Raw genomic sequence first — 27,165 nt, 5'->3', positions numbered from 1 at the left:
CAACTCTTTTTGCAAGTCTTTTTTTTTTAAGTTCTTTAAAAAATTCATGACAAAAATATATGTACTCTGATGTTAACAATGAACAGATTAGAGAGGGTTCTGTCAATCAGAAGCTAACACAACTGGGGATAATTTGGGATAGGAATGCACAGAAATGATGCCTAACCACATCCCAGATACCTGAGCAGATTAATTTACTAATTTTTACTCGCTGTAACAAGATCCCTTGAGTTGAGCTGTAACAAAAAGGCATCATTTTTTTTTTTTTCACTTACACAAGGAGCATGAAGATTCGGACTGTACTTAAACCAAATGGGAAAGTGGAACCCTGCTGGGGCCTTGTTGTAACATACCTGGCTGGAACAGAGCACCTGATCTCTGTTCAAATGGGAGTGGTATCTCTTTGAAAACAGCCCCGTTGCTTCTCCTCTAGGACCCGTGGAGTGAGGACTCCCAAGAATTCCATCTAATTCCATCTCATCAATAAAAAAAGAAATAAGTAAATAAATTTTGACAACTACCTTTTTTAAAAAATTCCATCTCCATGGGACGTCTGGGTGGCTCAGTCGGTTAAATGTCTGCCTTTGGCTCAGTTCATGATCCCAGGGTCCTGGGACCAAGTCAGAGTTGCGCTTCCTGCTCAGCAGAGAGTTGGCTTCTCTCCCTCTGCCCCTTCCCCCACTCATGAGCGCTTTCTCTCACTCACTCTCTCAAATCTTTAAAAAAAAAATCCATCTCTTGAGCTGTATTCTTTTTTTTTTTTTTAAGATTTTATTTATTTATTCGACAGCTAGAGAGGGAACACAAGCAGGGGGAGTGGGAGAGGGAGAAGCAGGTTCCCCGCTGAGCAGGGAGCCCAATGTGGGGCTCGATCCCAGGACCCTGGGATCATGACCAGAGCTGAAGGCAGACGCTTAACGACTGAGCCACCCAGGCGCTCCTCTTGAGCTGTATTCTAAGAAAAACTGTTTAAACAGGAGATGAGATGAAATGAGCATTCTCAGTTAATCACTACAACCCTCTTGGTGAGCAATTTATTTTCTAACAAAAAATTTACTAAAGACCTTTGATATGCCAGGTACCAGTTTTGCATTTTGGAATATCACAGATGACAATGACAAAAGGACCTCAGGGAACCTACATTCTAGAGGCAGAGACAGAATAAATAAGGTGCCAAAAAGCGTGCAGATGGTGTGTAGAAGACATGCCCAAGTGTGGGGGATGGCCGGGAGAGCAGCTGGGAGGGGAGTGCTGGGTGAGGGGTCTGGGGAGGCCTCCTGAGGGGCAGAGAGACTAGGGAGCAGTCCGGCAGTGCGGCAAGCCTTCCCGGCAGAGAGGGAAGCTGAAGTAATGAGGGTCCTGAGGTGAGAAGGAGCAGGTTCCAGGGCCTGCTGGAGCCTGCGAGGTCAGAGGGCCCAGGCTGAGACTGGACTGTTCTGGGCCTGGGTGCCAGGGTCGAGTTCTTCCCTGACGCACAGTACAATGGGGAGCTATCGGTGTTAAGCTGGGGCAGGACATGAGTTGGTATGCACCTCAGAAAGATGATTTCGTCTGCCACAAGGAGGATTTTTATAGGGGAGCTAGCATACACATCCAGAAACTCAAAACACTCACATCTTTTGACGTCCTATTACCTGGGACGTTGCTGCGGAACGTGACACCAAATTGTCATGGGCCTCATTGGCCAGTCCAGCATCTAGTCCCCGTGGCCTGGGGATGGCCACCCATTTTCTTCGGGGAATCAGAGTATTCCCTCAAGCGCTTCTTTTTAGTAGGGGAGGACGACCCTACGGATGGGTGCATACGTGGCCTGGCAAACTCCTTTATTAGCTCACTTGATAATTATTTATTGAGTGCTGGGTAGAGCTGCTAACAGAGACAGCCATTGTGGTTCCCATGAAAGGAGACAAATGATTCAAACATATACCACATGAATATGTAACAGGACATCAGGGAGTAATAACGTCTCTGAAGAGACACAGCATGGAGAGAGGACAGAGAGTCCGCTGGGAAGTCCTGAGTGTAGGCTGAAGGAAGTGAGGGGGCAGCAAGCCACGGGGACATGGAGGGAAGGGTGTGTGAGGCCGTGGCCCTGGGCCATGGTCAGGCTGGTGGTTTCAAGAAAGATCAGGGTCTAGGTATGCAAAGCAAGGGTGGTGGGGGAGTGAGATGGAAGAGGGAGCAGAGATGTCCTGGGCCGGGTGACTGGCTCAGGGAAAGGAATCTGACCCGAGTCATGGTAGTGAGTCTCAATTGTGAGACCTCCAATGGAAATACTGGGAAATAGTTGCTATCTTGTTTCTCAGAGGCTGTAAAGGAGCAAGCCTGAGAATGAAACCCTCACAAAGGGAAGCTGATCCAGGAAACAGAAAGATGTGTTCCTGAAGACACCAATGAACCCCTGAGTCCAGCCATGCCTGAAGCACATCTCTACCCCAAACTCTTTAGCTCCGCAAGCTAATACATTTCCTTTTTATCGCTTAAGCCAGGGCAGATTGAATGTTTGTGACTGGAACTTAAAGTCTTTGTCTAACAGAGCAATATTGAAAAGTTTTATGTATAAAAATGTGAATTGCAAGGACACCTGGCTGGCTCCATTGATAAAGCATGTGACTTGAGTTTGAGCCCCATGTTGGGGGTGGAGTTTACTTAAAAAAAAAAAAAAGATGTGAATTGCAGAATTATTTATACTAGCAAAATACTGAAGCCACTTGAATGTCCCCAAAATGGTTATAAGTCATATATCCCATAATAGAATAGCATGCATTCATTAAGATGAATGATAGAAAACTTAGAGCAACATGAGAAAATGGCCCTTTTCAAGAAAAAAGTAGGAATTTCCATGCACAGCATGATCTCAAGTGTGTAAATACATTCTCACAAGGCAACTGCAACAAAATATAAATTGTCATGAAGCAAATGCAAATGGGATTTTTAAACTCTTATCTTTTTTTTTTTTTTTTGCTTGTTTTGGTCTTCCGGTTTTCCTCTAAGGTGCATTTCTTTCTAACAATTAGGAAAATAAATGTATTTAAAAAATGTTTTTAAGGTAACATGGGAGGAAATTGGAAACAAATATGCATGAGACACAAAAAGGTGCCGTAAGTCTCTGTGTCAGAGGGCAGGAATGTGAGCTGCTGCTCCCCGGGAGCATAGGGACACATACTTTTGCCATGTAGTGTTTTTTTAATTAATATGAGCATAATGATATCTCGCTAGTGACGAAGCCAAAAAGGGTTCATTTTCAAAGGGCTGAAACTCTGAGAGCACTTAGCGCACAGGGAGTAAACTGCTAGGCTGTCTACCATACCAGACAGCCCATAAGCTAAGGACGCACCTCCTGCTCAGAGCTGTTTGTCTCTCCTACATGGAGGGTCACGCCTTAGACCAAAAGCAGCAGCAAACTCACAACTATCAACGACTACTTTACAAAAAGCCTATGCTTTCTGCAAAAGCTTTTGAAATCAACAGTTTGCCCTTTTGGCAACTGTGCTGTCAAAAGGACACATATAGCCAAGGGCGTGTGCAGAATCAGAGGAAAATTATGCTGGCCACCACTGTCACCGTGCCCTAATTATTAAAATTTGGTCCTGAATCACTTTAATAAACAATTTAAAATATTTTGGTGTCCTGAGCCCTAAGTTGTTTTATTCCAAGTGCTATTTAGCAATTTTGGGGATCTTCAAATAAGATAAATTTTAGTAAAATTTATTATTTGGACAGACTGATTAGAAGGACATTTTCAAAATTATTAACTACTTCGTTTCTGATGAGATTCTGGGTTTTGAGCAGAACTCACCAAACTTTTTTTTTTTTTTTTTTTTTTGCCGTTTGAGTTACATAAAGACAAAAACATGGCAAGGATTTTATAGCAGGAAAAGGATTTGTTTTTGTTTTTCAACATTCCTGTATTTCAGACAACTGAAGAAATCTTTGATCTGGAAGGCTTGGAAATTCAAAGTCCCCTTAAGGCATTTTTTTTTTTTAATTAAGAAAGAGTGAAAACAGTATTTGTAACGGAAAATTTTTGTGCTGTTAAGTACATAACGGCTTTTACTTAAGTCTGTCATTCATCTTGTGGACTTCAGATTTCGGCCAAGCATTAAGTTTTAGGTGTGATATAACCTCACCTGCTTGGAGGTTTGCTGGCCTTATTGATGTTCTTGAGTGATGGAAAAGCACCTGGCACTAAGAGAACAACAGTGACGAGTCACAGGAGTCCCGTCTGGAAGAGAGAGAGAAAAAAATGTCCAACTGACAAATATTCAAGTCAACACTAAATGCATCACAAAATCCATACTTGGAATTTTCATCCCATCACTAGTTCCAACAGAAGACTCAAGAGTCAGGATTGGGAGGCTATGGAGAGAACCCAACATGCCACTATCCTCCCAATTAAAAGACTGTTCAACCTTGGCATTCATCTTTCGGCTGTTTCTGTTCTTTTTCAAAGACTGTTGCCTTTAAAAAATATGTATCTTCGGAGTTGAGGTTTGAAGGGTCTGGTAGAAGTAGATTGACAAAAAATGAGGTGGGTGTCCAACAGTCAAAGGGAAGATCCAGGTGGTGATAAGATTTAAGTGGAAGGGGCGCCTGGGTGGCTCAGATGGTTAAGCGACTGCCTTCGGCTCAGGTCATGATCCCGGAGTCCTGGGATCGAGTCCCGCATCGGGCTCCCTGCTCCTTGGGAGCCTGCTTCTCCCTCTGCCTCTCTCTTGCTCTCTCTCTCTCTGTGTCTCTCACGAATAAATAAATAAAATCTTTAAAAAAAAAAAAGATTTAAGTGGCAGTGTCTGTGGTGGGTGGTAGCCGGCTTCCATGTCATTCCTTGGTTGCGAGCATGGCCGGCTGCTGGCATCTGATGGTGGAGGCCCAGTCCTGAGTGGAGCACTTTGGATTCGGCCTGAGAGGGGATGAGAAACTGCACTCTCCAGTCGTAAATACTATGCAAGTCAGGTTGTCCACCCTAGAAAGCCTCACGTTTGAATCCTCATCTGTTGGGGGATTCATGTGGCCTGCCTGGTGCAGGGGGTGGGGCGGTCAATGAGAAGAGTGTGTACGATCACACCACATACCACCTGGAAACTCAGGCGGGTATCAACATCGTGCATTTACAGGTTCGCTCTCAGTGTTCTGCTCTGTTCCTGGCTACAGAGCATCTTCCCGACCCTTGTGCAAAAAGTGGGAAAGAATTCAGCACCAATCTATCACCACAATGGGAAAAATCCACGGGAGTTTCCCTCTGTGGGTGGGTCAGTGATGCATCTAGTTTTGCTTTCATGCTGCAGCAGACATAAGTCACGAAGGAGGGGTCATCGTGCATGCACCGGAGGAGAGACCAAGAAGGAAAGGATTTATCCAAAAAACCTGGAGCTCCCTGGGGATAGGGGTCCTGTTTTCATTCAGGCTGCTACAACAAAGTACCATAGACTGAGTGGTTTGTAAACAGCATTTTGGAGGATGGTGGCCGATTTGGGGACTGGTGAGGGTCTTCTCCCTGGTTCATGGACTGACATCTTTTTGTGGTATCCTTGCATGGTGCATGGGGCAAGGGAATTCCCTGCTCTCATGACCTAACCACCTCCTAAAGGTCCACCTCCAAATACCATCACACTGGGGAGTAGGTCTCAACATATGAATTTGGGGGAGGGGACACAAACATTCAGCCTATAGCAAGTCCCAACCTCCCACTCTCAGCCCCAGTCAGTGAACGGCACTGCCCTTCAACCACTGTGCAGTCCCAAAACCCATCCTTGACTTCTTTCTCCCTTACTTTCTACATCCATCACTAAGGTCATTGGTAAGCTGTACCATACATCTTAAATATCCACATCCTATCCTCTTCACCCAGATTATTCAAGGGGTCTCCTAACAGTCTCTCTGCTTCAGATCCTGCACCTGACCAGTCCATTCTCCATCAGCAGCTAGAGTGATCTTTTAAAAATAAATTGGCTCAAGTGTGATACATCATGTGCATTACCCTAAAAGGTTTATTGTTCATTGATATTTGCAAGCTGTCTGAAGGATTTTTTTAAAATTCATGCTTTAAAATGTCTCATGCCTGGGGCACCTGGCTGGCTCAGTCGGAGGAGAGTGCAACTCTTGCTCTCCGGGTCATGAGTTCAAGTCCCACATGGGGTTTAGAGATTACCTAAATAATAAAAAAAAACTTGAAAAAAATTTTAAAATGTCTCATGACTAATAAAAAAATAAAAAATGTAAAAAATAAAATTATTTGTCAGTTATACCTCAGTAAAGCTGAATACAAGAAAATAAAATAGATCATATTTCTTCTGTGTAAAACCCACCAATGGCTTCCCATTGCATGTAGGCTATGAGTCAAAGTCTTGAATGCCACCTCTCAAGGGGGAGCCCTGTGGGATTTGGCGTCAGCCCTTCACTCTCCTCCACACTCAATGACTTTTTGTGGAGACTTGACACAGTTCTCTCCTGATTCAGGGCTTTAGAGCCTGCTGATGTCTCTGCAACACACTCCCCTCCCCCATTCTTTGCACTACGAATTCCTCCAGCACTCTTTAGGTCTCAAGTTCAATGCCACTTCCTTAGAGAAGGTTCCTGCCCTGCCCCTATCTAAATTAGGTATCTTCCTTGCAACATAAGTATTCATTTTTCCTCATAGCACTTAACACACTTCATAATGACAAAGTTCAGGGATTTTTATCCATCCAATATCACATTATTCTGTAAGTTCCATGAAGTCACATTCAAATTCAGATCAAATTTAGAAAGATACCAAGGATCTCGAAAAACATTTTTGTTGTCTTCTGTGAAGAAAAATTACCATGATAACCAGATACAAAAGTTCATGTGAAAGAAGATAGTTGCGAAGTGTGATAGCTCTTCTCTTTAACTACATTTAAAATACCTTATTGGGGGCGCCTGGGTGGCTCAGTTGGTTAAGCGACTGCCTTCGGCTCAGGTCATGATCCTGGAGTCCCGGGATCGAGTCCCGCATCGGGCTCCCCGCTCAGTGGGGAGTCTGCTTCTCCCTCTGACCCTCTTCCCTCTCGTGCTCTCTCTCATTCTCTCTCTCTCTCTCTCAAATAAATAAATAAAATCTTAAAAAAAAAAACAAAACACTTTATAAAAAAAAATAATAAAATAAAATAAAATACCTTATTGGTTTTGTTGAGATGCTGATGTGTTGGACTGTTGTCCTAAAGGTATCATCAGCCTTCTGTTGTAGCCATCCTGACAATGTCTGACTCTGGGTGTGCTCCCCCTAAAAGTATTGAGGTTATTTTTTTTAATTAACAAAGAGTTTTAAAAAAAGTTTAAACATTTAAAAAATATGCAACATGAAAATAATTTGAAATGTCCTAGTGCGGTTCTCAAACTTCCTCGTGCACGAGAATCACCTAAAGGGCTTATCAGATCTCCAGGCCCCACGCTCAGAGCATCAGAGTCTGGACATCGGGGGCAGGACCTGAGAAATTATATTCCTAACAAGTTTTTGGATGCTGCTGCTGCTGCTGGCCCCAGGTCCAAACTTTGAAAACCACTGCCCTAGGGCGTCACCCAACCATGGCTTCTAATCACTGAATTAGCTTCATCATTTGTTAGGAAGGATAGTGGAAGAAATCATCCAAATGTGTACTTACCCAATCCAATCAAATTAGTGAGCAACTGTAGGAAATCATTGTTCTCAGATCAGGATGTAATGAAACATTACGGGAATTTGGGAAGATGTTAGCACATCCTCATTCAGGTCACTGACTCCACATGCATTTAGGAAGTTTCTGCTGCGAAGCACGGAGCCAGCCTTGAGCTCGGTGGGAACACAGGCGCTGGGCATCTACTCCTTCAACAGTGTCTCCTGAGATCTACTCCTGGCCCCACACTGGAGGAGGAGTTCACCTTCTTTGCGGGGGAGGGAGAGTAAACAAATAAACAAAGAGGATAATTACAGATGGTGAAAACTGCTATGAAGTAATAGTTTGCTCTGATACACAAGAAGGCAGAGAAAGGCAAACACCGCATGATTTCACTTATACGGGCAACCAAAAAACAAAGGAACAAACACACAAGCAGACTCACAGATACAAACTGGCATTTGCCAGATGGGAGGGGTTGGGGAGATGGGTTAAATAGGTGACGGGGATTCAGAGATACAAACTTCCAGTTATAAAATACCTAAGTCACAGAGATGAAAAGTACAGCACAGGAAATATCGTCCACAATATTGTCATAACGTATGGTGGCAGATGGTGACTGCACTTATCATGGTGAGCACTGGGTAATGTACAGAATTGTTCAGTCATGTTGCACATCAGAAGCTAATATATGTCAACTGTACTTCAATACTAAAAATGTTTAAAAATCATGGTGCAGAGTGCAGTGACCAAAGAGGGGTTCTTTGTGGAGGGGATGTTGAAGCTGATACCTAACAGGTGAGAATGAGCATCTTCTCAGGGGAGAATGGGTGTTTCAGGCAGAGACCAGCAGGTCCCAAGGAGGGACCTGGGTTGGCAAGTCCTGGGGACTGAAACGCCAGTGTCATCAGCTAGATGAATACCCACGGGAGGAGAGCAAAGGAACTTGGGAGAGGGTGGCAGGAGTTTCAGCTTCATGTGGGAATGGAAGCTCCTGGAAGATTGTGAGCAAGTGACATGATCTGAGGGACACAATAAGAAGACATCTCTGGCTGTGGTGTGCAGAACAGACTGCAGTGGAAGCGGACGCAGAGAGACGCGGGAGGCGGCTGCAGCTGCACGCGCAGAGCTTGGTTTAATCATGTGGGATGGGGAAGCAGCCGATAACTTGCAAAGTCGTGTAGAAAGATCAGCAACTGTTACACGCCTAGCTTTTTCCCATTTGAGTACTCATGTGTGGTGTGGTTCAAATAGGCCCACAAATATGAACAGTTGTAATGGGAAGATGCTGCGGGAGTGCATTAGCCTAAATTTGGGAGATAAAATTTTCAAATTCTGATTTCCCTTATTATCTGGTAGCCTTGGTCAAGCTGTTCTGTTTTTGTAGCCTTCATTTTTCTCTGTTAAGTGGAATGGTAAGAATACATATCTCATAAAGATGTCGTGAGGCTTCAGTGGGACAATCTAGGGACAGAATTTAGCCTTGTACCTCTCGGCGCCCAAATTGGCGCTCAGTCATATTTGCTACTTACCAATCCCGCCCATCTTCACTTTCTTCTTCAATAAAAGCTCATAAAAAGTTTGTAAAGTTATAATGGGATGAGGTCTGAAAAAACCTTATCCAACAATATGCAGCACTCAGTAGGAGCTCAGTACACAGAAGTATCCAAATAAATAGAATATCAAAGCTGGAGACACTGTTGAGGTCTCTCTGACTGATGATGGGAGAGTCGTGGAGACAGAAAATATGTCACATTTTACAGGTCAGACTTACAGTTCTACTCCTAGGATATAAAACCAAGTTCTTCTCTAGATAATTACATGGACTCCAGAGGTTTACCATTTTAACGTACCCTCCTCCCCCTCGCACAAAAATAAGTGCCTCTTCACCCTCACCAGAGCCCAGACTTTCACTATGTCTGTGTGGGGGCAGAAAACATAAATGGTGCAGAAATATCAGTTTTGAGTTAGTGTCTGTTTCTTCCCTGGGTTTCCACTGCTGAATTCAAAATCTGTAATTACCATCAAGGATGAAGGATGAAAACCACAACAAAGCCCAGATGAAAAGGACGCTTGGCTTCCAAGCTGCGTATATAGAGACTGTGGAAGACAGCCTTATTCCCGGAACTTTATAACCAATTCAATTAAAAGGAAAGACACTCTCTAGGAAATGGCCAAAAATTCCAAGAGAAGACAACGATTATGTCTCTATTCTTTAGATGCCTAACCAGTGCCTTAATCCGGTGAGAGAACTCAAATGCATGTCAGTGAAGGAGTGGATGAGTAACTGAATACATATTCCGAAAGGGTATCAATGAGACCAGGACTCACAGGGGTCTGTCACCTTCGCTGCTTCTGCAGAGTCCTGCTACTGTCTCAAAGTTGGTGTCCCACCCCCTACCCCCAAATTCATATGCTGGAACCTAATCCTCAATGTGGTGGTGCATCAACTCGGCAGTTTTTCTAAGTACCCAGAGAGAGGACCCATCCAGCCCAGATTTAGTGATTCAGAGACCCAGGTGACTGTGATGTGTATGTATCCCCAAGGGAGAACTGTTGTTTGAGAGGCTGTCGGGGATAGGAGCATTGCACCAAGTATGTGTGCCCAAATCCCTCCTGCTCCCTGGCAAGTATCATTCATTGGTTAGCATTATTACATCCATACTCACTGAAAATCTTTTAAAAAATAAAACTTGAAAAACTTTTTGGTAAACATGCATCACACAACATTTACCATTTTAACCATTTTAAAGTATATAGTTCAGTGGCATAAAGTACAGTCACTATTGTGCATCACCATCCCCCAACTCCAGAACCTTCTCGTCTTCCCTAGCTGAAACCCAGTGCACATTAATTCCTCATCCCCCCCTCCCCCAGCCACTGACAACCACCATTCTACTTTCTGTTTCTAGGAGCTGGACTGTTCTAGGTACCTCACAGAAGTAGAATCACACTGGAGTTGTCCTTTCACTTAGCATGTCTTTGAGGTTCATCCATGCTGTAGCATGTGTCAGAACTTCCTTCCTTTTTAGCACTGAAAAGTATCCCCATGGCATGCACAGACCACATTTGTTTATCCATTCATCCACTGATGGACACTTGGGTTGCTTCCACCTGTTGGTATTCATGAATACTGCCAAGAACTGGGGTGTACAAATAATCTATTCAAGTCCCTTGACTTGGCTTCTTTTGGGTATACACCCAGAAGGGGGAGCTGCTAGATCGCATGGTAATTTTAATCTTTCGAAGAACTGCCAGACCACAGAGGCTGCACCATTTTCCATTCTCGCCAGCAACGTATGAGGGTTTCAAGGTCTCCACATCCTTGCCGACACTTGTCATTGGCTGCTTTTGATAGTCGCCACTCTAATGGCTGTACCGGCACACCCGGCTGAGCACGTTAGGCAGCCATTACCATTTGATCAAAGGCGACCAACGAGGTGACAGCCATTTGTTATTTCTAAACTGTGATCATGAGGTTTCTGTGCTTTTCGAAGTGAAATGACTAAGGACTTACCAGGTAGGGATGGTTAAGTGTTATCGGGGTTGTATAGATGCCCAGGGGTCTAAATCCTGGGGTGGGGGAGAAAGGACACCGAGGGTGTGCTGGTCCGGAAATGGCCGCGTGGTGGAGGCGAGGCCCGAGAGGGGCTCTGCATGAAGAACTGAGGGAAATCTGAGACCAGGCCCAGGCACACCAGCAAATCCAACAACTAGGAGCATTGCCTCCTATGGCAATGGGGTTTCTCTTCCTTCTCTTTACTGTTTCCGTTCCTCTACTCTTTACTGTTCTATTGTCTATGAACCCATGCTTTGAAAAATCCAGGCTTAAAAAAAAAAAAATCCATGTTTTGTAAAAAATGGGGGGGGGATGGGATATGTACACTAAATGTCCACTATTTGCTTGCATGTGGATGAAATCTCTCTGCAAGTGTACACGGACACTAAGCACAGTGGGTGAAACCTGTCTGCAGGGGTACACGGACACTAAGCACAGTGGGTGAAACCTGTCTGCAGGGGTACACGGACACTAAGCACAGTGGGTGTTTGCGGTGGGGGTGGGCAGTGGGAATACAGGGAGAGGGTGGGAGATTCTTCTTTTTTACATATCCTTTCATGTGTCGTTACTACATTTTCAACTGTGGAAATATATTCCGTCATCTTTGCAATGTCCATTCCTGAACTGCAGTGACCAGAAAGTTCCAGCCCCTTTCCGACTCCCTCAAAGCTGGGGATCGATAATAAGGTTCTGCCAAGTGGATGTACTTTCATGAGTCAGAGTGGAAGATGGAAGTGGGTGAGGACCATCTTCCCGCTGCGTGGGGCTGTAGTTGTGGGCAAGCAAGGCCATGGGTGTTGAGAAGCAATTGTAGTGTAGGTGGTATCAACTGGACACTGTTCCAGAGCCCAGGGTCCAGCTTCCTGGGTGCTGCTATGAGGCACTTAACGGTGGTCACAGTGACTTCCTGATCTTACTTGCCAGTACCTGGATCACAGCTGCAGTGGTGTTTTTGACCTCAGTAGCTCCAGGAGCAGCCTCCTAACTACGTGAATTCCTGCTTAATGCAAAGGTTGTACCTCCCCTGGCAGGTGGGTACCAGATGTTGCTGGAGGATTCTGGAAGTCACTCCTGGATTACCCACTAGGAGTTCACTCTCCTCACCCTTCCAAAAGATTCTATGAGCATCCAGTTTCTTATTAGTCCATTCTCCTTAAAATACCTACTGTGGCTTCTATTTCCTATAATGGAATTGAAACGGAATATGAAATTACATATTAAAAATTATTAATAAATAAAAAGTCATCACTAAAAAAATGATCAGAAGAGATTTCTTGAGGAGTGTGCCATCAAAAATGCTTGGTTTTTATATTTAAAAAAAATTCTTGGGCACCTGGGTTGCTCAGTCAGTTAAGCATCTTCCTTGGGCTCAGGTCATGATCCCAGGGTCCTGGGATCGAGCGCCCGCATCGGGCTCCCTGCTCCGCGGGGGGCCTGCTTCTCCCTCTCTCACTCCCTCTGCTTGTGTTCCCTCTCCCGCTGTCTCTGTCAAATACATAAATAAAATCTTAAAAATTCCTACCCTCTTTGTAAGTCATCACCTATTTAATGAGTACCTGTTGGCTTAAAGATGAGGTAATTTAATACTTAGATTAGAAATAAGTGCCTATGACGCTCTGCATGGAGCACTGGGTGTTATACACAAACAATGAATCATGGAACACTACATCAAAAACTAATGATGTAATGTATGGTGATTAACATAACAATAAAAAATTAAAAAAAATAAGTGCCTATGAGTATGCGAGAAGTTGTGTGTATGTGTGTGTGTGTGTGTGTGTCTGTATAAAGAGACAAGACACAATTTGTGTTTCCAGTAAAATCCTAGAAGACAAATTCAAATACTTCTTGTTCTTTGTTTTTATTTAACTCAAAATAGCTAACAACAAAACATTTAAAAAATATCTCCCACACATGAGTATTCAGTTATTTTTGGTTCATGACACTTGATTACGGAGTCCTTGCCTGTTTCCAGCATGAAGTAACACATCTATCATAAAGGTATCCCTCAAAGTCTGCAGCAGGCTTTAAACCTGTATATTTAGATCCTGACCAAAAACCATGATTTAGTTATTCATTCTGAATCCAAATATTTTTCTCCCACACGGAAGCTTAGTAAAATGAATAACCATAAACAGGCTAGCTGTTAATCAGTTTTCAATGAAATGCCCAAATACAGCACGTACATAAAGTTTGCATATATGCTTTTGTCCTTTATTACTCAAAATATGAATGTCAGTGAGATGTACAAGGAGTTAGATCATTCACTGAACTTAACATTAATTCCATATAGGAGGTCAGCGAAAAGGAAACAATAAGGAAAATAACAATGAATCCCGTGATAATTCCACCAGTTTAATGAATGAGTGAACCCTAATGAGGGTTGAAGAACCTTGAGGAAATCAAGTGCTACCACTGTGGCATCTCCTCGGGTACGGTCAGTTCACATCTGTCTCTCAGAAGACAAGCATCTTGCAGGACGAAGGGTGATTCTAGTGTTGAAAGGTATGTGGTTCTATACAAAATTGCCCTAAACGAACATCAACAACGTCAAATGGTCTTCAACGGAGGAAACAGTCCTTTCTTCCAACACCAGAGGAAAATCTGGTTGTGTTGGACGCACAGATTTCCAATATGGCGCCTTTCGAAACGGCTGTCAAGGGGAATCTCCATACTCCATTTTATCTTGTGTCCTGACACTAGAAGCTAATCCCTAGGTAGGATGCAACTCCACTGCAGTGTGAGTAGCAATGACAAGATTTTTAAAAATGCCCTAACACTGTCAGCATCGTTTAATTTCCAGTTTAGTTCTGACTCACATTTAGCACTGCATGTATCTGTGATACTCCCACGGTGCCAGCACGGAAGAATGTATCTGTCACTGACCGAGAAACTCTCATGATGAAAAGATTAGTGTCTCCTAAAATCTGAACAACAACAAGCTACCAAAGTAGATCAGTCTCAGTATGATTCAGGATAAGATGTTCAATTAGCAAATGGTGCAACTAAAGCAGAGAGTAACTTTTGTTTTGTTACCCTTGCTGCTCCCAGTATCTTCTATAGTTTTGAAATTGGCAGCTACCTTCTACTTCTCAAACACTTGGCCTTAACCTCAGCACCGCCCTGGTTCAGTTTCTATTTTTAAAAGCACCATTCTAATGGAAATGTCCCTGCCCTGAATTAAGCTGGGACTGTGAATTTTACCACTAGCTAGAGCTGTTATGTCATAGAGTTTAGGTTAATTTGGTACATATCGATTTCCGTGAAACCTGCTTCAGCTTCTTCTAGCCATGGAGGATTTCTACCTGGGCTGCAGATGGGGGTAAAATATCCCATGGAGGACTCCTTCAATAACCACATTTGGAAAATCTGAAAAACAAAAGGAAAACGGCTTTTCTTAGGCACAGCAATAAAATGCAACTGCATTTTGCAGACTTGAACAAGGTGAGGCCCCTCGTAACTTAGGGACCCGCATCACCGTGCAGCCTGCTCTTGTTGAGGACGCGCTATCTGTCATGTCGCCTCGGCCGAAAGCCACTTCAGTGTATGACCAGGCTCTGCAGGAATGCACGGCCAGATTTGTAGCTTATTGATTTAAGGGATGTTCTAATGGTTAATGCTGCTAGGCCCCAGCTCTTTATCTGAATGTTTTCTCACAAGGAAGATGGATTACACTGGCAATTCAATTTCTAGCAAAATCTCAATATACTTGAAGGGATTCCAAGATTTCTACTGGGAATACTTGGCTGCAGTTTTTCCATTGTGGTTTACAGCAGTGTTTAGTCCAAGTTGTCTTGAGGATGATCGTTTTGTTGCACGAGCTTCCAGGGAGCAGGAGGAACAGGGACCGTCTTCCTAACTTAAAAGGGCACATTCCTGACAAAAACCATCCTGTCAAACTGGAAAAATCAGCCACATTTTTAGAGGAGATACAAAGGAAACCCAGAGGTGTGCATCCGCCGTGGAGCATTCCAGTTATCAGAGCAGGTGAAATATGAACGGATACCTTGCACGGGGGACCCCATCCATCACACGGCCCAGAGGTTCAATTTCTCAACTTCAATCTGCACATAATTATATCCAGGATTTACGTGAAAGCCCAACACTTTCAATAAATATAGTTATTAGGTAAGGAAATTAGTTGGTCCAATACTTTCAGACAGAAACTAGTATGTTCACTTATTAATCCAACCTCTATAGAGTACCTACTACGTAAAGCCACTCGCAAGGGAGGGCAGAAAGGCTCTTGGAGGAGCAGACCAGGTGGCAAGGCTGCGGGAGGAGGGAGCCAGGAAGGTTCAAAGGCTGGAATGGAGGCCAGTGTAGACAGGGAGGGAGGGGAAGGCCTGAGGGCCGGAGGGCCCAGGCAAGCCCAGGAATTCTGGCTTTGTCTGAAAAGTAGTGAGAACTCCTGAAGGACTTTAAGCAGAGTGACACAGAACTGAATCGTGTTTGGAAAAGATAGCTCTGGCTGTCATTCAGGGTACACGGGGACAAATTCAAAGTGGTGGTGGGTTCCCCGTGATGAGCGAGGGATTTCGTAACAGTACCTGCCTGAAAGGTTGTTGTACAAACTGGAGGTAAAACAGAGCGCTTGCACCTGAACTGGGCACGCGGTAAGTACTGGCTACCATCACGTACGGTAATTAGACCAAGTATGGTCTAATTACCGGGAATGTAAGTCAGTAACAGTCCCTGCCCACACCAGGGAACTTCCATGCTAGTCAGGGAGACAAGCAAATGAATACACCAACAAAATACGCTTTAAAAATATCTCCAGTACGTGAGCAATTCAATTACTTTTGGGTGATGACACTCGATTTCTTAGCGTTTGCTTTTATCCAGTATGAAATAACATAATTTTCCATAAAACATACCTTTAATAATCTGTAATAGGACTTAAATCTATGTATTTTGAACCCAAACAAGAGCAATGATTTTGCTAAGTTCATTTTAATTCTAAAAGTATTTCTCCGCCCACAGAAGTGTACTGAAACTAAGAGCCATCAATGGAGATATTGATCAATTCTCAATTAAATGCCCAAACAGAACACATCAACATGCTTTATTAGCATTTGGACATTTATCCTTTGCCACCCAAAATATAAAAGTTTATTTGAAGGTTAGTGAAATTCCATCATCAGCATATTCAGCTTAAATGGATTTAAGTAAGTTCAGCAAAAAGGACAGAAAAAGGAAAATACCATTAATTACTCAGAGTAATGCTACATCACCTGAAGAGGTCAAGCAGTGATTTAAAGGCAAGGGGAGGGGCACCTGGGTGGCTCAGTCGGTTAAGCGTCTGACTCTTGATGACAGCTCAGGTCATGATCCTGAGGTTGTGAGATGGAGCACCCCCATCGGGCTCCATGCTCAGCACAGAGTCTGCTTGAGATTCTTTCTCTGTCCCTCTCCCTCTGCCCCTCCCCCTGCTTCAGCATGCTCTCTTTCCCTCTGTCTCCCAAATAAATAAATAATCTTTAAAAAAATAAATCAAGAGAAGGGGAAAACTGAAGTAGGGCACAGGGCTTGAGGGTGAGGGGACAGGAAGGCGAGGAAAGACCTCTGCGGGCAGGCACCACGGGAATGAGGGTGCAGTGGCCACCCACCAGGGTGTCTGGGCGAGGGGCATTCCCAGCAGAGGGAAGATGGCAGGCCACGGCGCTGTGCTCATGGTCCAGCAAGTGCTGAACATGTGCCAGAGGCTGGAGGTTCAGAAGGTGAACACAACAGAAAGAGAAAAAGGGAACAGTGTGTGGGATCACTACAGTAAAGGAAGCAAACGGGGGGACTCTGATCAAAGTGAATGGAACAGAGGTGTTTTATAACAAGGTCCACCAACCAGGGACCAACGAGGAGATTATCAGAGGTCATTTTTTTCCTCATCCGGTTCCACTCCATTCTTTTTTTTTTTTTAAGATTTTATTTATTTATTTGAGAGAGAGAGAGAATGAGAGAGAGAGAGCACGAGAGGGAAGAGGGTCAGAGGGAGAAGCAGACTCCCCGCTGAGCAGGGAGCCCGATGGGGGACTCGATCCCGGGACTCCAGGATCATGACCTGAGCCGAAGGCAGTCGCCCAACCAACTGAGCCACCCAGGCGCCCTGGTTCCACTCCATTCAACACTTTGGATTTCGGCTTCATCATACGTAGGATTTTCATTCAATGTCCATTAGTGCTTGAATGCTGCCCCCACCTTTGTTTCCCATTGAGAGGGGATGATTTAGGAAAGGTTTACTTGTCATTTTTTGTTGGTGCTCATTTTTTTGGTGAACATTTACTGTGGATCTTAAAAAAAAAAAGGCAATGGGGTTGGTGGAGGGGGGAACTCCTGAGGGGTCTTTGAGAGCAGAGCAGGCAAAGGCTCTCTCAAGCTGCACCTGGAAGATGCAGAGACAGCACTGTGTGGGGGTAAGAAGAGAGCTCCCGGGGATGGGAGGGGGGACAACAGTGCCCTGGGGTGGGGGAATGGACTGCACACCCAGGAGGCCCGGAAAGAATTCAGGGTGCATGCGGCAGAGCATGGGAGGGGTTCCTCTTAGAAACAGGAGCAGGGGCTGGAGCATCGAGGGCCGTGAGAGCCTCATAGGGGTCAAAGCTCAGAGCGAGAGGGTGGGGATGGAAACCCAAGCCTGTGTCTCAGCTGTATACACAAGGTCATCTAGACCACAAGCAAGGAGATCATCCAAAAGAAAGCAAAGGAAAAGACAAGACGGTCTATGATAGCCCGCTGGTGGGCTGCTGGGGATGGGAAGAAAAGTGGGGGAGGGGGAAAGCCCAGGGGAGACGGTGGATGAAAGGGGAGAGTGGTCGATGGTGGCTGAAGCTGATGGAAGGTCTGATGAAAGCTGATAAAAAACATCCAGAGTGTAGCCATGCTGCAGATGCTGGGGACCAGGGCAAGAGCTCTTGTGCATTCCCCTGAGAAATCCAAACAGAGGCCAACAAGCACATGTTCAGAGAAGACTGATTATTAGCATTTTATAAAAGGATAATGTCTGACTGTCAGTTCACCTGTGACGGTATTTCCACCATCAGACTCCTCTGGAAGAGTACCCTCCACTTTTGCTAAGAGGCCTAAATAACATAGAAATGTGAGGCCAGTAAAATTTATCTCTCATTTAAATGCTAAAGATCTGCAAGAGCCTATCAGCAGCTCATACTTGTAAGATAACGGGGATCCGATTTATGAAGGTGGGTTGGCCAAACTGCACAAAAACAGATCCGGTGATGGGCCCTCCCGTACCTGGTACCATCCTGTCCATAAAACCTGTGATTTCGTGTCCTCTTCAAATGGCAATCTCCCATTTGCACAAGTCATCCGTCCACGCCAACGTTCTACCAACAATACACACTTTTACCCTCTCTAGTTCCAGATATTTGCCCCTGAAGTTCTTTCCCTGCCAAAGTTCCTCCTGTTCTTTGTTGCCCAACCAGGTGCACAGATCATAAAACATCTTCCCTCTTCCACTAAGCACCCTGGCTATGATCACAACGATCATTCCATTCTCCACACATCCACAGGAGTGTCATCGGTCCAATGCACGAAATTTCTGACCATCCACAATACCTGGAAAAAGTGCTTGTAGAACCACGTTCAGAAGATAAAAAGAATGCTTTAGAGAACGCTGCCTATTTCCTCTAGCCTAGATTACATGATGCGTATCTGTTAACTGTAACATTTTGTTAACCTAATGTCAACTAATATAATATGCATTTTTTTTAAAACACGAAGCAAATGCTAGACAAAGGCAATCATTCCCCACTGAAAGGACTGTATAGGGAAAATACTATAAGAACATATTCCTATATAGCAAAGGCGGCTCTCTCGGATCAGGGCTCCAGGAGTGGTCCTTCCATGGAGCCGGGCTGGGTCCTGGCCGTCCCTCTTTACTCTGTCAGCTAAGTCACTGATCTCAGGACACACACTGCTGCCACAGAACGGTCCCCTCCTCTTGCTGGTGATAAGGTTTTATTGTCAGAATGCAGGAACGGTTTCAACAGATAATTTATCTACTGCTATTGAGTTGCTATGCTATTTAGTTACTCCCAGGAACAAGGGCTGAACATTCACTCTACGTAAAGAGCACACAAGGAGAAATTAGGCACCAAGGGGTCTGCCCATCAGCCATGTGACACCGGGCAATTCAGGGACCTCCTCAGGCCCCTATTCTCTCATTAGCCAATGAGGATACCTGCCCTGCCTATTAAATGGGGCTGTTAAAAAATATTAGATGAGAAAACGTCTGAGAATGTACTCATGAAGAGGTGTAGAGCAGACCATTTTGGGAGGGACTCTGAGGAATTTAAATTTCTTGGCACAAAGAAAGGACCAAGGCTAAAATATTGATTACACTTATGCATAAATTCATTATATTTAAGGATATAACTCCTAAAAATACACATTTGACCATCTGAAATGCTATAACCTAAATGGAAGTAAAGATATACATGTAATATACATACACCGCTTTGGGGGGAAAAGCATTTCAAAAAAAAAAAAGAACCAGAGTCTTGGAATCAAACCTTAGCATCTGGATAAAAACAAGCAGAGACCAAAATATAACACCACCAAAAACAAACAAAGAAAAGACAATGAATATCTTTCCTCCTTATTACTCTAATTCAAAACTGCCTGGTACGGTAGAAAGAAAAATTACATTTCGTGCTGAAAGGCCTGCCCCAATTAAAATTCTGAATGTCTCTTACACCAAGAGCACTGGTTTATTGGCAGATTATTAAGCCCTGGACCAATGTCACTCTGTTAGACCTGTATTAAAAACGTGGTTTATGTGGTGCAGGGTCAGATCAGTAAAGAGCTGTTAGCCGATGACAGGTTTGATTACCGCCGGCTGCAGGCAAGACGTATGGATCCCTGAGGAACAGCAGTACCGGCTGGTGGGACAGTTTGCTGGAAAGGTCAAGAACAGGCATGTCAGCATCAGGGGACGACGGTAAACAGAAAACACGACAAACTAGCTTTGAGGGGATCAAACTGCTGTGTGGGGACATCTCAAGGTTTATGTATCTAACCGTGTGGGTGACTAATAGCGAGCAGAGTTACAGGAAACGAACCAGCACTGCGCTCACCTTCTCAACATTTCTTTGTGGAATCTGAAACAGATATACAATCTATACGATAAATCATTGCTGAAAAGTGCTGGGTTTTGTTTGTTTGTTTGTTTTTTTTAATCTCACAGCACAATTATTGATAAAATAGTATTCTTATTACTTGCACAAAACAATGTAGGGTTCTCATCCCTTCATTCCTAGATATAACTGGTTACTTCTCTAACTTCCTATCAAATATTTATAAATTAATTGCCTAACAAATATTATCAAGAAGATCATGACTTGATATACTTATACCATAGTCATTAAACACTCAACAGAACCATAGTCCTATTCTTGGTTTTATATAACTCTTGATTGACTAGTATTAGCTCTTACCTTGATTCTTCAGATTCCGTCTCATCAAAAGATCTAGAATTTTTTTAAAAGAAGAAGAGGAAGACCATGTAAGTTGCGTAAATGATGCTGCAAACCAAGGGAAAAAGAGCCAGTATTCTTAGAGCTCTGAATTGGGGAACATTTTGAAGAGAGAGCTGTCTTGACAATGTCATAGCATGACTGATGTCTCATTCTAAAGAATCTTAAGACCACCATATTCTTGAACTTCAATTTTCCTGAAGATCACTTACACACCCTATGGTTTTACTTTTGGGCTTATATAATGGAGAAAAGATTTCACTCTGTCATTCCTAAAATCTCTTCTTAAAAACACCCTTGTATAGAGCCCAACCTCCTAGCAAATGCACTCAAGTCAGAACAGGACAGACGGGCAATGCCTATTATTTGGAGAACACCTGTGTTCTCTGGGGTGAGTGGAGCGTGGCCTTGAGCAAACACTACCAGTGAGGGAGCTGGTATCTGCAGCCTCTCATCCTGAAGATGGCTGGGGTTTAACACGACTCTGGGTGTGGTCTGAGTGAATGTCTTGTAGCTAGTGTGCATCCTTCAGGTGGCTCTGGAGGCAACAAGAGGATGAACAAAACCCCTTCTCCTGCGTGGGTTTGCAGAGACTTTGTAATGATGCGTTTCTCTGTAAATGGATTTAATATGTCAGAGGTATTGCTGATGGCCTTTGGAGGCCAGCTCAACCTAAGTCGGGGGCCCAGAGCTGGGCAAGTGGCTTCAGAGTTCATTCTTCAGAAGAACACTTCCCAGTTGCTGATGATATCAAATGTCTGGTTCCTTAGTACACAGGGACTGGCATTTACAGCCCTGCATTAGAAGGTCCTGTGGGAGAGGCAGCAAGAGAGCAGGGAAAGAGAGCTCACGTGGGAAGTCCTGGGCTCTGCCAGCTACAAGGCGAGAGATTTTGGGAAAGACACTTAATTCCTGTGTCTCAGTTTGATCAAGTTAACAATTAGGGAGTTGGCTAAAATTACCTCCAAGGTCATTCACAGCTTTTAGATAATATGACTGCATACGCATGGGCATATAAGCTTTGCTCAAGTACCCACAAATAAATCTGTTAGTCCCTCAATAGGCTATCTAGATTCATAATTCCCACGATATAACATCACTCCATGAAGCAGCATATTTTAAAAAGGCAATTCCGTAAGTCTAAACCTGAGTTACTGAGCCTTGGTCATTTGGCCGCAATATAGGGATGAGGACTGCAGAGGAATTCCTTTGACCACATGCAGGGGGCCAGTGAGTGCTGTCCTAGCACAGAGAATGGGTGTGGCCAGGCTGACCCTTCCAGCACCACTGGGGTTATTGGTTAGGCCAACAAGTGACTGCAGAGTAGCTTCAAATACATGTCCGATAGGTGAACAACACTCCTTACCCACAACTCTCTGCCTTTGGTAGCGAGGGCAAGTGTCGCACATTTAGGAAATCAAGGAAGAGTTTGGGAAGCTCTTCATTTTCCAAAATGACAGCCTGCGAAAGGAGAAAAGAGAACTTAGAAAGTGAAATTTACTAGGCAATCAATAATCAAATGAACTACGTCAAAAAGTCATGACCGCCCATCTAAGTTCTTACCAGCATCATTCTTCACAATCTGTAAGGGGTGGGGTGGTCCCTATTTCACCCACCAAGAATTCAGGGGACAGGCATGCTCTTCAGTGTCACCAAATACTCCATTTTATCTATCTCTCACCCAACCAGCATTTATGGAGCATCTACGACACGTCAGATGCTGACGAGGGGGGCAGACAGCGGGCCACCAGGTAGACAGAACTCTTGCCTTCATGGAGATTCTGATTAGAGTATTTTAAAAACCTGGGAGCCTCAATAATTCTGCTAAGATATGTACATCAAATTTTCCTTACTGGGTGATAAAGTGGTCTGGGCATGTGTGTATGTGTGTGTCTACAAGAGACCACTACTGTTTAGAAAATACTACATGGCTTTTTTAACTGGAAGATTTAGCCAAGATCCCTCAGCTATCACCTCTTTCGGCATTAGGATCAACTGACATTTATGGCCATTTGGACAGCTCCACTTAAAGGGTCAGTAACAACTTTACCACTAAGTGTAAATCAGTGTATATACTAAAAAAAAAAAAAAAATCTATACGGTTCTTCCATTTAGGGAGCTCTGCTAAAGAGCTGGCATAATGGCATAACCATGTCCTTTCTCGGCTATCCAAATTACGCAAGTGCAAGGTGAAATCTAATGGAGAACGAGAGAGTGCATTTTCGTGGGTATCTATTTTTATAAAAAAGAGGGCCACAGTGTATGAACTGATTAAACAGTTGCCCCTCTTTCCCACCACCCTCCCCCCTCCTTTTGTTTACAAAGACCATGGAAAAAACATCAAAGATTGTATGATAATCTCTGAAAGTAAGAGAATTATTTTCAAAGGTCATTTTTATCATTTACCATGGTCCTCCTCCCACATGTTGTTTAAAGAACAATGAGGAGGGATGGTGAAGTATCACCCACATGGCTGATGAGGAATAGCTATGCAATGTGATGCATAAGGCACAAATGACAAAAGGTCAAATGATGTATATTTTGAAATATTAATTCTATATAACCTATTGCTTTTTGTCCTAATTTACATACTGAGTGGTCCCATTTCTAGCAGAGTTTTAAAACAGTTACCCAGTTCAGGACATATGAATGGAATGAGCAAAGCAGGCTGAGCCCTGAGCTACACCAGCACTCAACCCTCCTGCTGTTCAGTTCCTCGAGAGGAGGCCTCTGGAAACCCAGCCCTGCCTTAGTCTCTTCCTATTCCTTACAGAGCTGCTTGTACCCACTGAGGCTTAAGGAAAGTAAACAGAAAGTAGGAAAACAAAAAATGCATAAAATAGAAAAAAGCTCCTCTTCCCAGAGGCATGCTTTCACTACTATTTTCAATGACCTTCTAAATTTTCATCTACTCAGGGAAATTTTGGGGGTGCCCATAAGGTCATTATTTCAGTGCCCAGAACTCAAAGGTTGTAAGGATCATTGTATATATGAAGCTCCAGGGAATTTTTGCCATAAAATAAGTTGTAATGATTATCTCCATGTTTCTAGATATCTGTTTAAGAGAATGACACAATACCTATTTAAATAATAAAGCCTGATGTTGTAACAAATACAGAGCTGTTCACCCAGGCAATAGTTTTAATTATGTGTACAAGTGGTAGCTTTCAGATTAAAAAAACAAAAACAAAAACAAAAACGGTGGTGGTGGGGGTTAACACTCTTATCTCCACCCCCACCTTTTAAAATAAATTAAATCAATAACAAGTGTGGGACACTTTTAATGACCTGAACTACTTAATTTCCAGGATTTTTAGACATGTCATCCATCACTGCAGTATGGAGGAAGACATCTCTTGAGTGTTCAGGGGGTTAGTTTGGTTTTATTAATGCAAGATTTAGGGAATTTTAACAAGGTGAATTGTTTATTTGCCTTGACAGATTGGCTTACAATGCACTGGCTACAGCTACAGCATGATCATTAATGACAAAAGACAGGCAAAAAGCTGTTTACACTGCAACACCAGGACGGGAATTAATCCTGTCCAGCCTCCCCAAACAGAGCACTCCAAATGGATGATCACATTTTTTAAGGTAAGATATACTGGCCAAAAAAAAAAAAAGGAATACAGAAAACTCCAGAAATTTGTGAGCATTTTTGTTAAACGTTCCCTGAAAATTCTCAAATATTTTTCATAAAAGAGTCACCAATATGGATTTCAGGACTTACAGTTGAAAAGAAAGTGGCGTTGGTGGGGGGGGGTAGTTAAGCATTCAGTTACATGTGGCAAGATTTCCTAAACTCTGCTAAGAAGGCTTGTAAGAAAATCATTCATACTTAAGTCCAGAGCTAGAGTGTCATATGGTAGAATTTACCTAATTTAATATGTACCAGAGAAATGACTGTCATTGATTAGTACAGAGATGTACAAGAGAAATTAAATTAGTTTAGTCAAATCTTTTGGTTCATACACACATGATCTCACTCCCTGAGAAACCCAAAAGTGATGTGGGTCTGTTCCATTTACATCTTCTCCTGTTTCTTTCTTTCTTTCTTTTTTTAAGATTTTATTTATTTATTTGAGAGAGACAGAGAGAGTGACAGAGAGCATGAGCGGGGAGGAGAGGGAGAAGCAGGCTCCCCACCGAGCAGGGAGACTGACACGGGGCTCGATCCCAGGACCCTGGGATCATGACCTGAGCGGAAGGCAGACGGTTGTAATGATCACCCGGGTGGCTCACCCGACTGAGCCACCCGGGTGCCCCATCTTCTCCTGTTTCTTGAGAAGCTTTCACTCAAGATCCCTCCTTTTTAAAGCTGAGCCCTGGTCCATTCCACCTTCTTGGCACCCCTGTCTGGTCTAACTATCCAACTTTATTCAACAAGTAAATAAATGTATTTAAACATATAATAAAAAATTTTTATATAAATATATAAAAATAGATATAAATTACATCTTGAATATCAAATCCATATTTCCCCATTGTTTTAGCTTGCTTACCATGATTTTTGATTAATCTTCAATGGTTAGTCATTTCCATTTTTTAGAGGCAAGACCGTGTGGTAGGAAGTATGGAGATTTGGAGCCAGGGCTGAGTTCCAACACCCCCTGGCTACCTCATGGGGTTAGTGTGAGGGTAAGATGATGTCCTCAAGAGTCTCTGGTGCACAATTAGCATTCAATAAATGTTCACTGTTTCCTTACAATCTCTTCGTTCTATCCATCCCCAACAGCCTATTTTATCGGTTTTGGAAGTTTGGATTATTGTCCATCCAGCAAACAGGGCTTCTTAACCCTCTATGATTCATGGATCCCTTTGAAAAATGGATAAAAGCGGAGCATCTCGCTTGCTGAAAAATATGCATCCATATATAATTGTGCTGACAGTGGCAGGGGGTTTGAGGCCCCTGACAGCCCCACCAAGGACACATGCTTTTAGCTCCAATGTGGCAGTGATGCTGCTGGGGACAGTCTTCATTTGGCCTGGTGCCTGAAGCCCTCACATACCAGCTCCCCAAAGGATGGGCCGGCCTTCCCGTTTTAGTTTTCTACCTCTTGGTCAATTACAACCCCTCCGGAGTGTGTGCTGCCTTGGGATTGGAATTCATTAGTGCTTTCAGCTCTGGGCTGTGCTTGAGAATATTTGTCTGGCAGGGAGTCTACAGGGCTGCAGGATTCTTTCTGGTAGGTCAAAATCTACTACTGCACTGAATTTAGACAGTCAATCATATTCATGGCTTCTGTGCCTCCCATATGAAATTCTAGAATTTAACAACCTGTAGGGTTGATGGTTCCCAAAGTTAGCAAAACATGGAGGAAAATATTATTTAAACTCTTATTTAAACTCTGCTGGGTCAGAGTCCAGCCAAGGAGGCACGAGAACCCTACATTTGTTAGGAGAGGAGCATTTTGAAACGGAGGGCTATGATGGGTCCCAGACTATCTAATCAATTAACTAATAACTCTGATGGTAGAGTCCCGACCCTAGGTCCAACTTTGGACACATGGCTGGGCAACCAATTTATAGAGTAAAACATCAGAATTCATAATGAATATGACAAATTAGAGAAAAAAATCAGAAAAAAATCCCATTAAATTAAATTTTACAGGTATAAGGACTGAGTCAAATACTACATGAGGCAGAATTAAGTACCCAGATGTAGGATGAAGACTAGCTGTTTATATACAAGTGCTGTTGGTTTCAAGTGGTAGGTCAGCAAGAAGTGTTGTTTCCAGAAGGTTTAAAAAACTGAGCTGAGCGATCCTCTTGGCTCCACTTAATGCAATATTATCTAGCCCCCAAAGAAAGAGAAATAAGAATAAATGCAGAAAGGCCTACAGGGGAGCAATGAAAATGAACAGAAGATTCAAAATAGTTTCTATCAGAAGGTCACCCAATAGCAGGTACTGAGCATGGAATGAGGTGTTGTAGGGCCCAGGAGTCTGATTGTTTAGTTAACTAAATTTTTTTTTTTTTAAGATTTTATTTCTTTATTTGACAGAGAGAGACAGCGAGAGTGGGAACACAAGCAGGGGGAGTGGGAGAGGGAGAAGCAGGTTTCCTGCAGAGCAGGGAGCCCGATGCGGGGCTCGATCCCAGGACCCTGGGATCATGACCTGAGCTGAAGGCAGACGCTTAAGGACTGAGCCACCCAGGAGTCCCTAACTAATGTTTTTTTAAGGAGGGTAGAGATTTTCAAAGCTGTTGGAACAGTAAGAAAGGACTGTCCTAACCAGCAGAGAAGGTGTCTACCTCTAATTGAAGCCAGTGCAAAAAAAAAAAAAAAAAACAACAAGCAAAAGTGGCCCATGTATGGGAAAAGCCTGCATTGCAAAAGCTTCTAGAAAAGCCTGGGCTCTGAATGTCTTTTAGTTGCTCTTTGATACACATGCACATGGGAGAAGCTAGAGAATTAACAGAAGAATGCATCAAAGAAATTTCCATGCAATTTATCACTTGGAAGTAATGTAGACTAAAAAGCAGGTTATTATTAAGATGCACA

General features: G+C 43.4%; 1 protein-coding gene across 8 annotated transcripts in view; it reads right to left on the bottom strand.

Moving 5' to 3' along the window:
- Positions 1–13,008: 13,008 nt before the first annotated feature.
- The window catches only part of SNX24 (sorting nexin 24), a 154,928-nt gene continuing 140,771 nt past the window's right edge, over positions 13,009–27,165 (bottom strand). For 6 of the 8 annotated variants that reach the window (XM_027606581.2, XM_027606579.2, XM_027606582.2 and 3 more), the window contains 4 exons: positions 22,027–22,121; positions 20,622–20,654; positions 20,018–20,082; positions 13,009–14,541 (listed from right to left, as the gene is read on the bottom strand). In XM_027606581.2, coding sequence (XP_027462382.1) covers positions 14,474–14,541; positions 20,018–20,082; positions 20,622–20,654; positions 22,027–22,121 — 261 coding nt within the window. In that variant the 3' untranslated portion in view covers positions 13,009–14,473. Of the gene's footprint in view, positions 14,542–19,941; positions 20,083–20,621; positions 20,655–22,026; positions 22,122–27,165 lie in introns of all 8 variants that reach the window. The other 2 variants (XM_027606580.2, XM_027606583.2) reach the window with 1 other exon arrangement.

This window comes from Zalophus californianus, chromosome 5, assembly GCF_009762305.2.
Source record: "Zalophus californianus isolate mZalCal1 chromosome 5, mZalCal1.pri.v2, whole genome shotgun sequence".
NCBI classification, from domain to species: domain Eukaryota; kingdom Metazoa; phylum Chordata; class Mammalia; order Carnivora; family Otariidae; genus Zalophus; species Zalophus californianus.
Note: the sequence above shows the minus strand (reverse complement) of the source record. Positions and strands in the feature narration are given on the sequence as shown.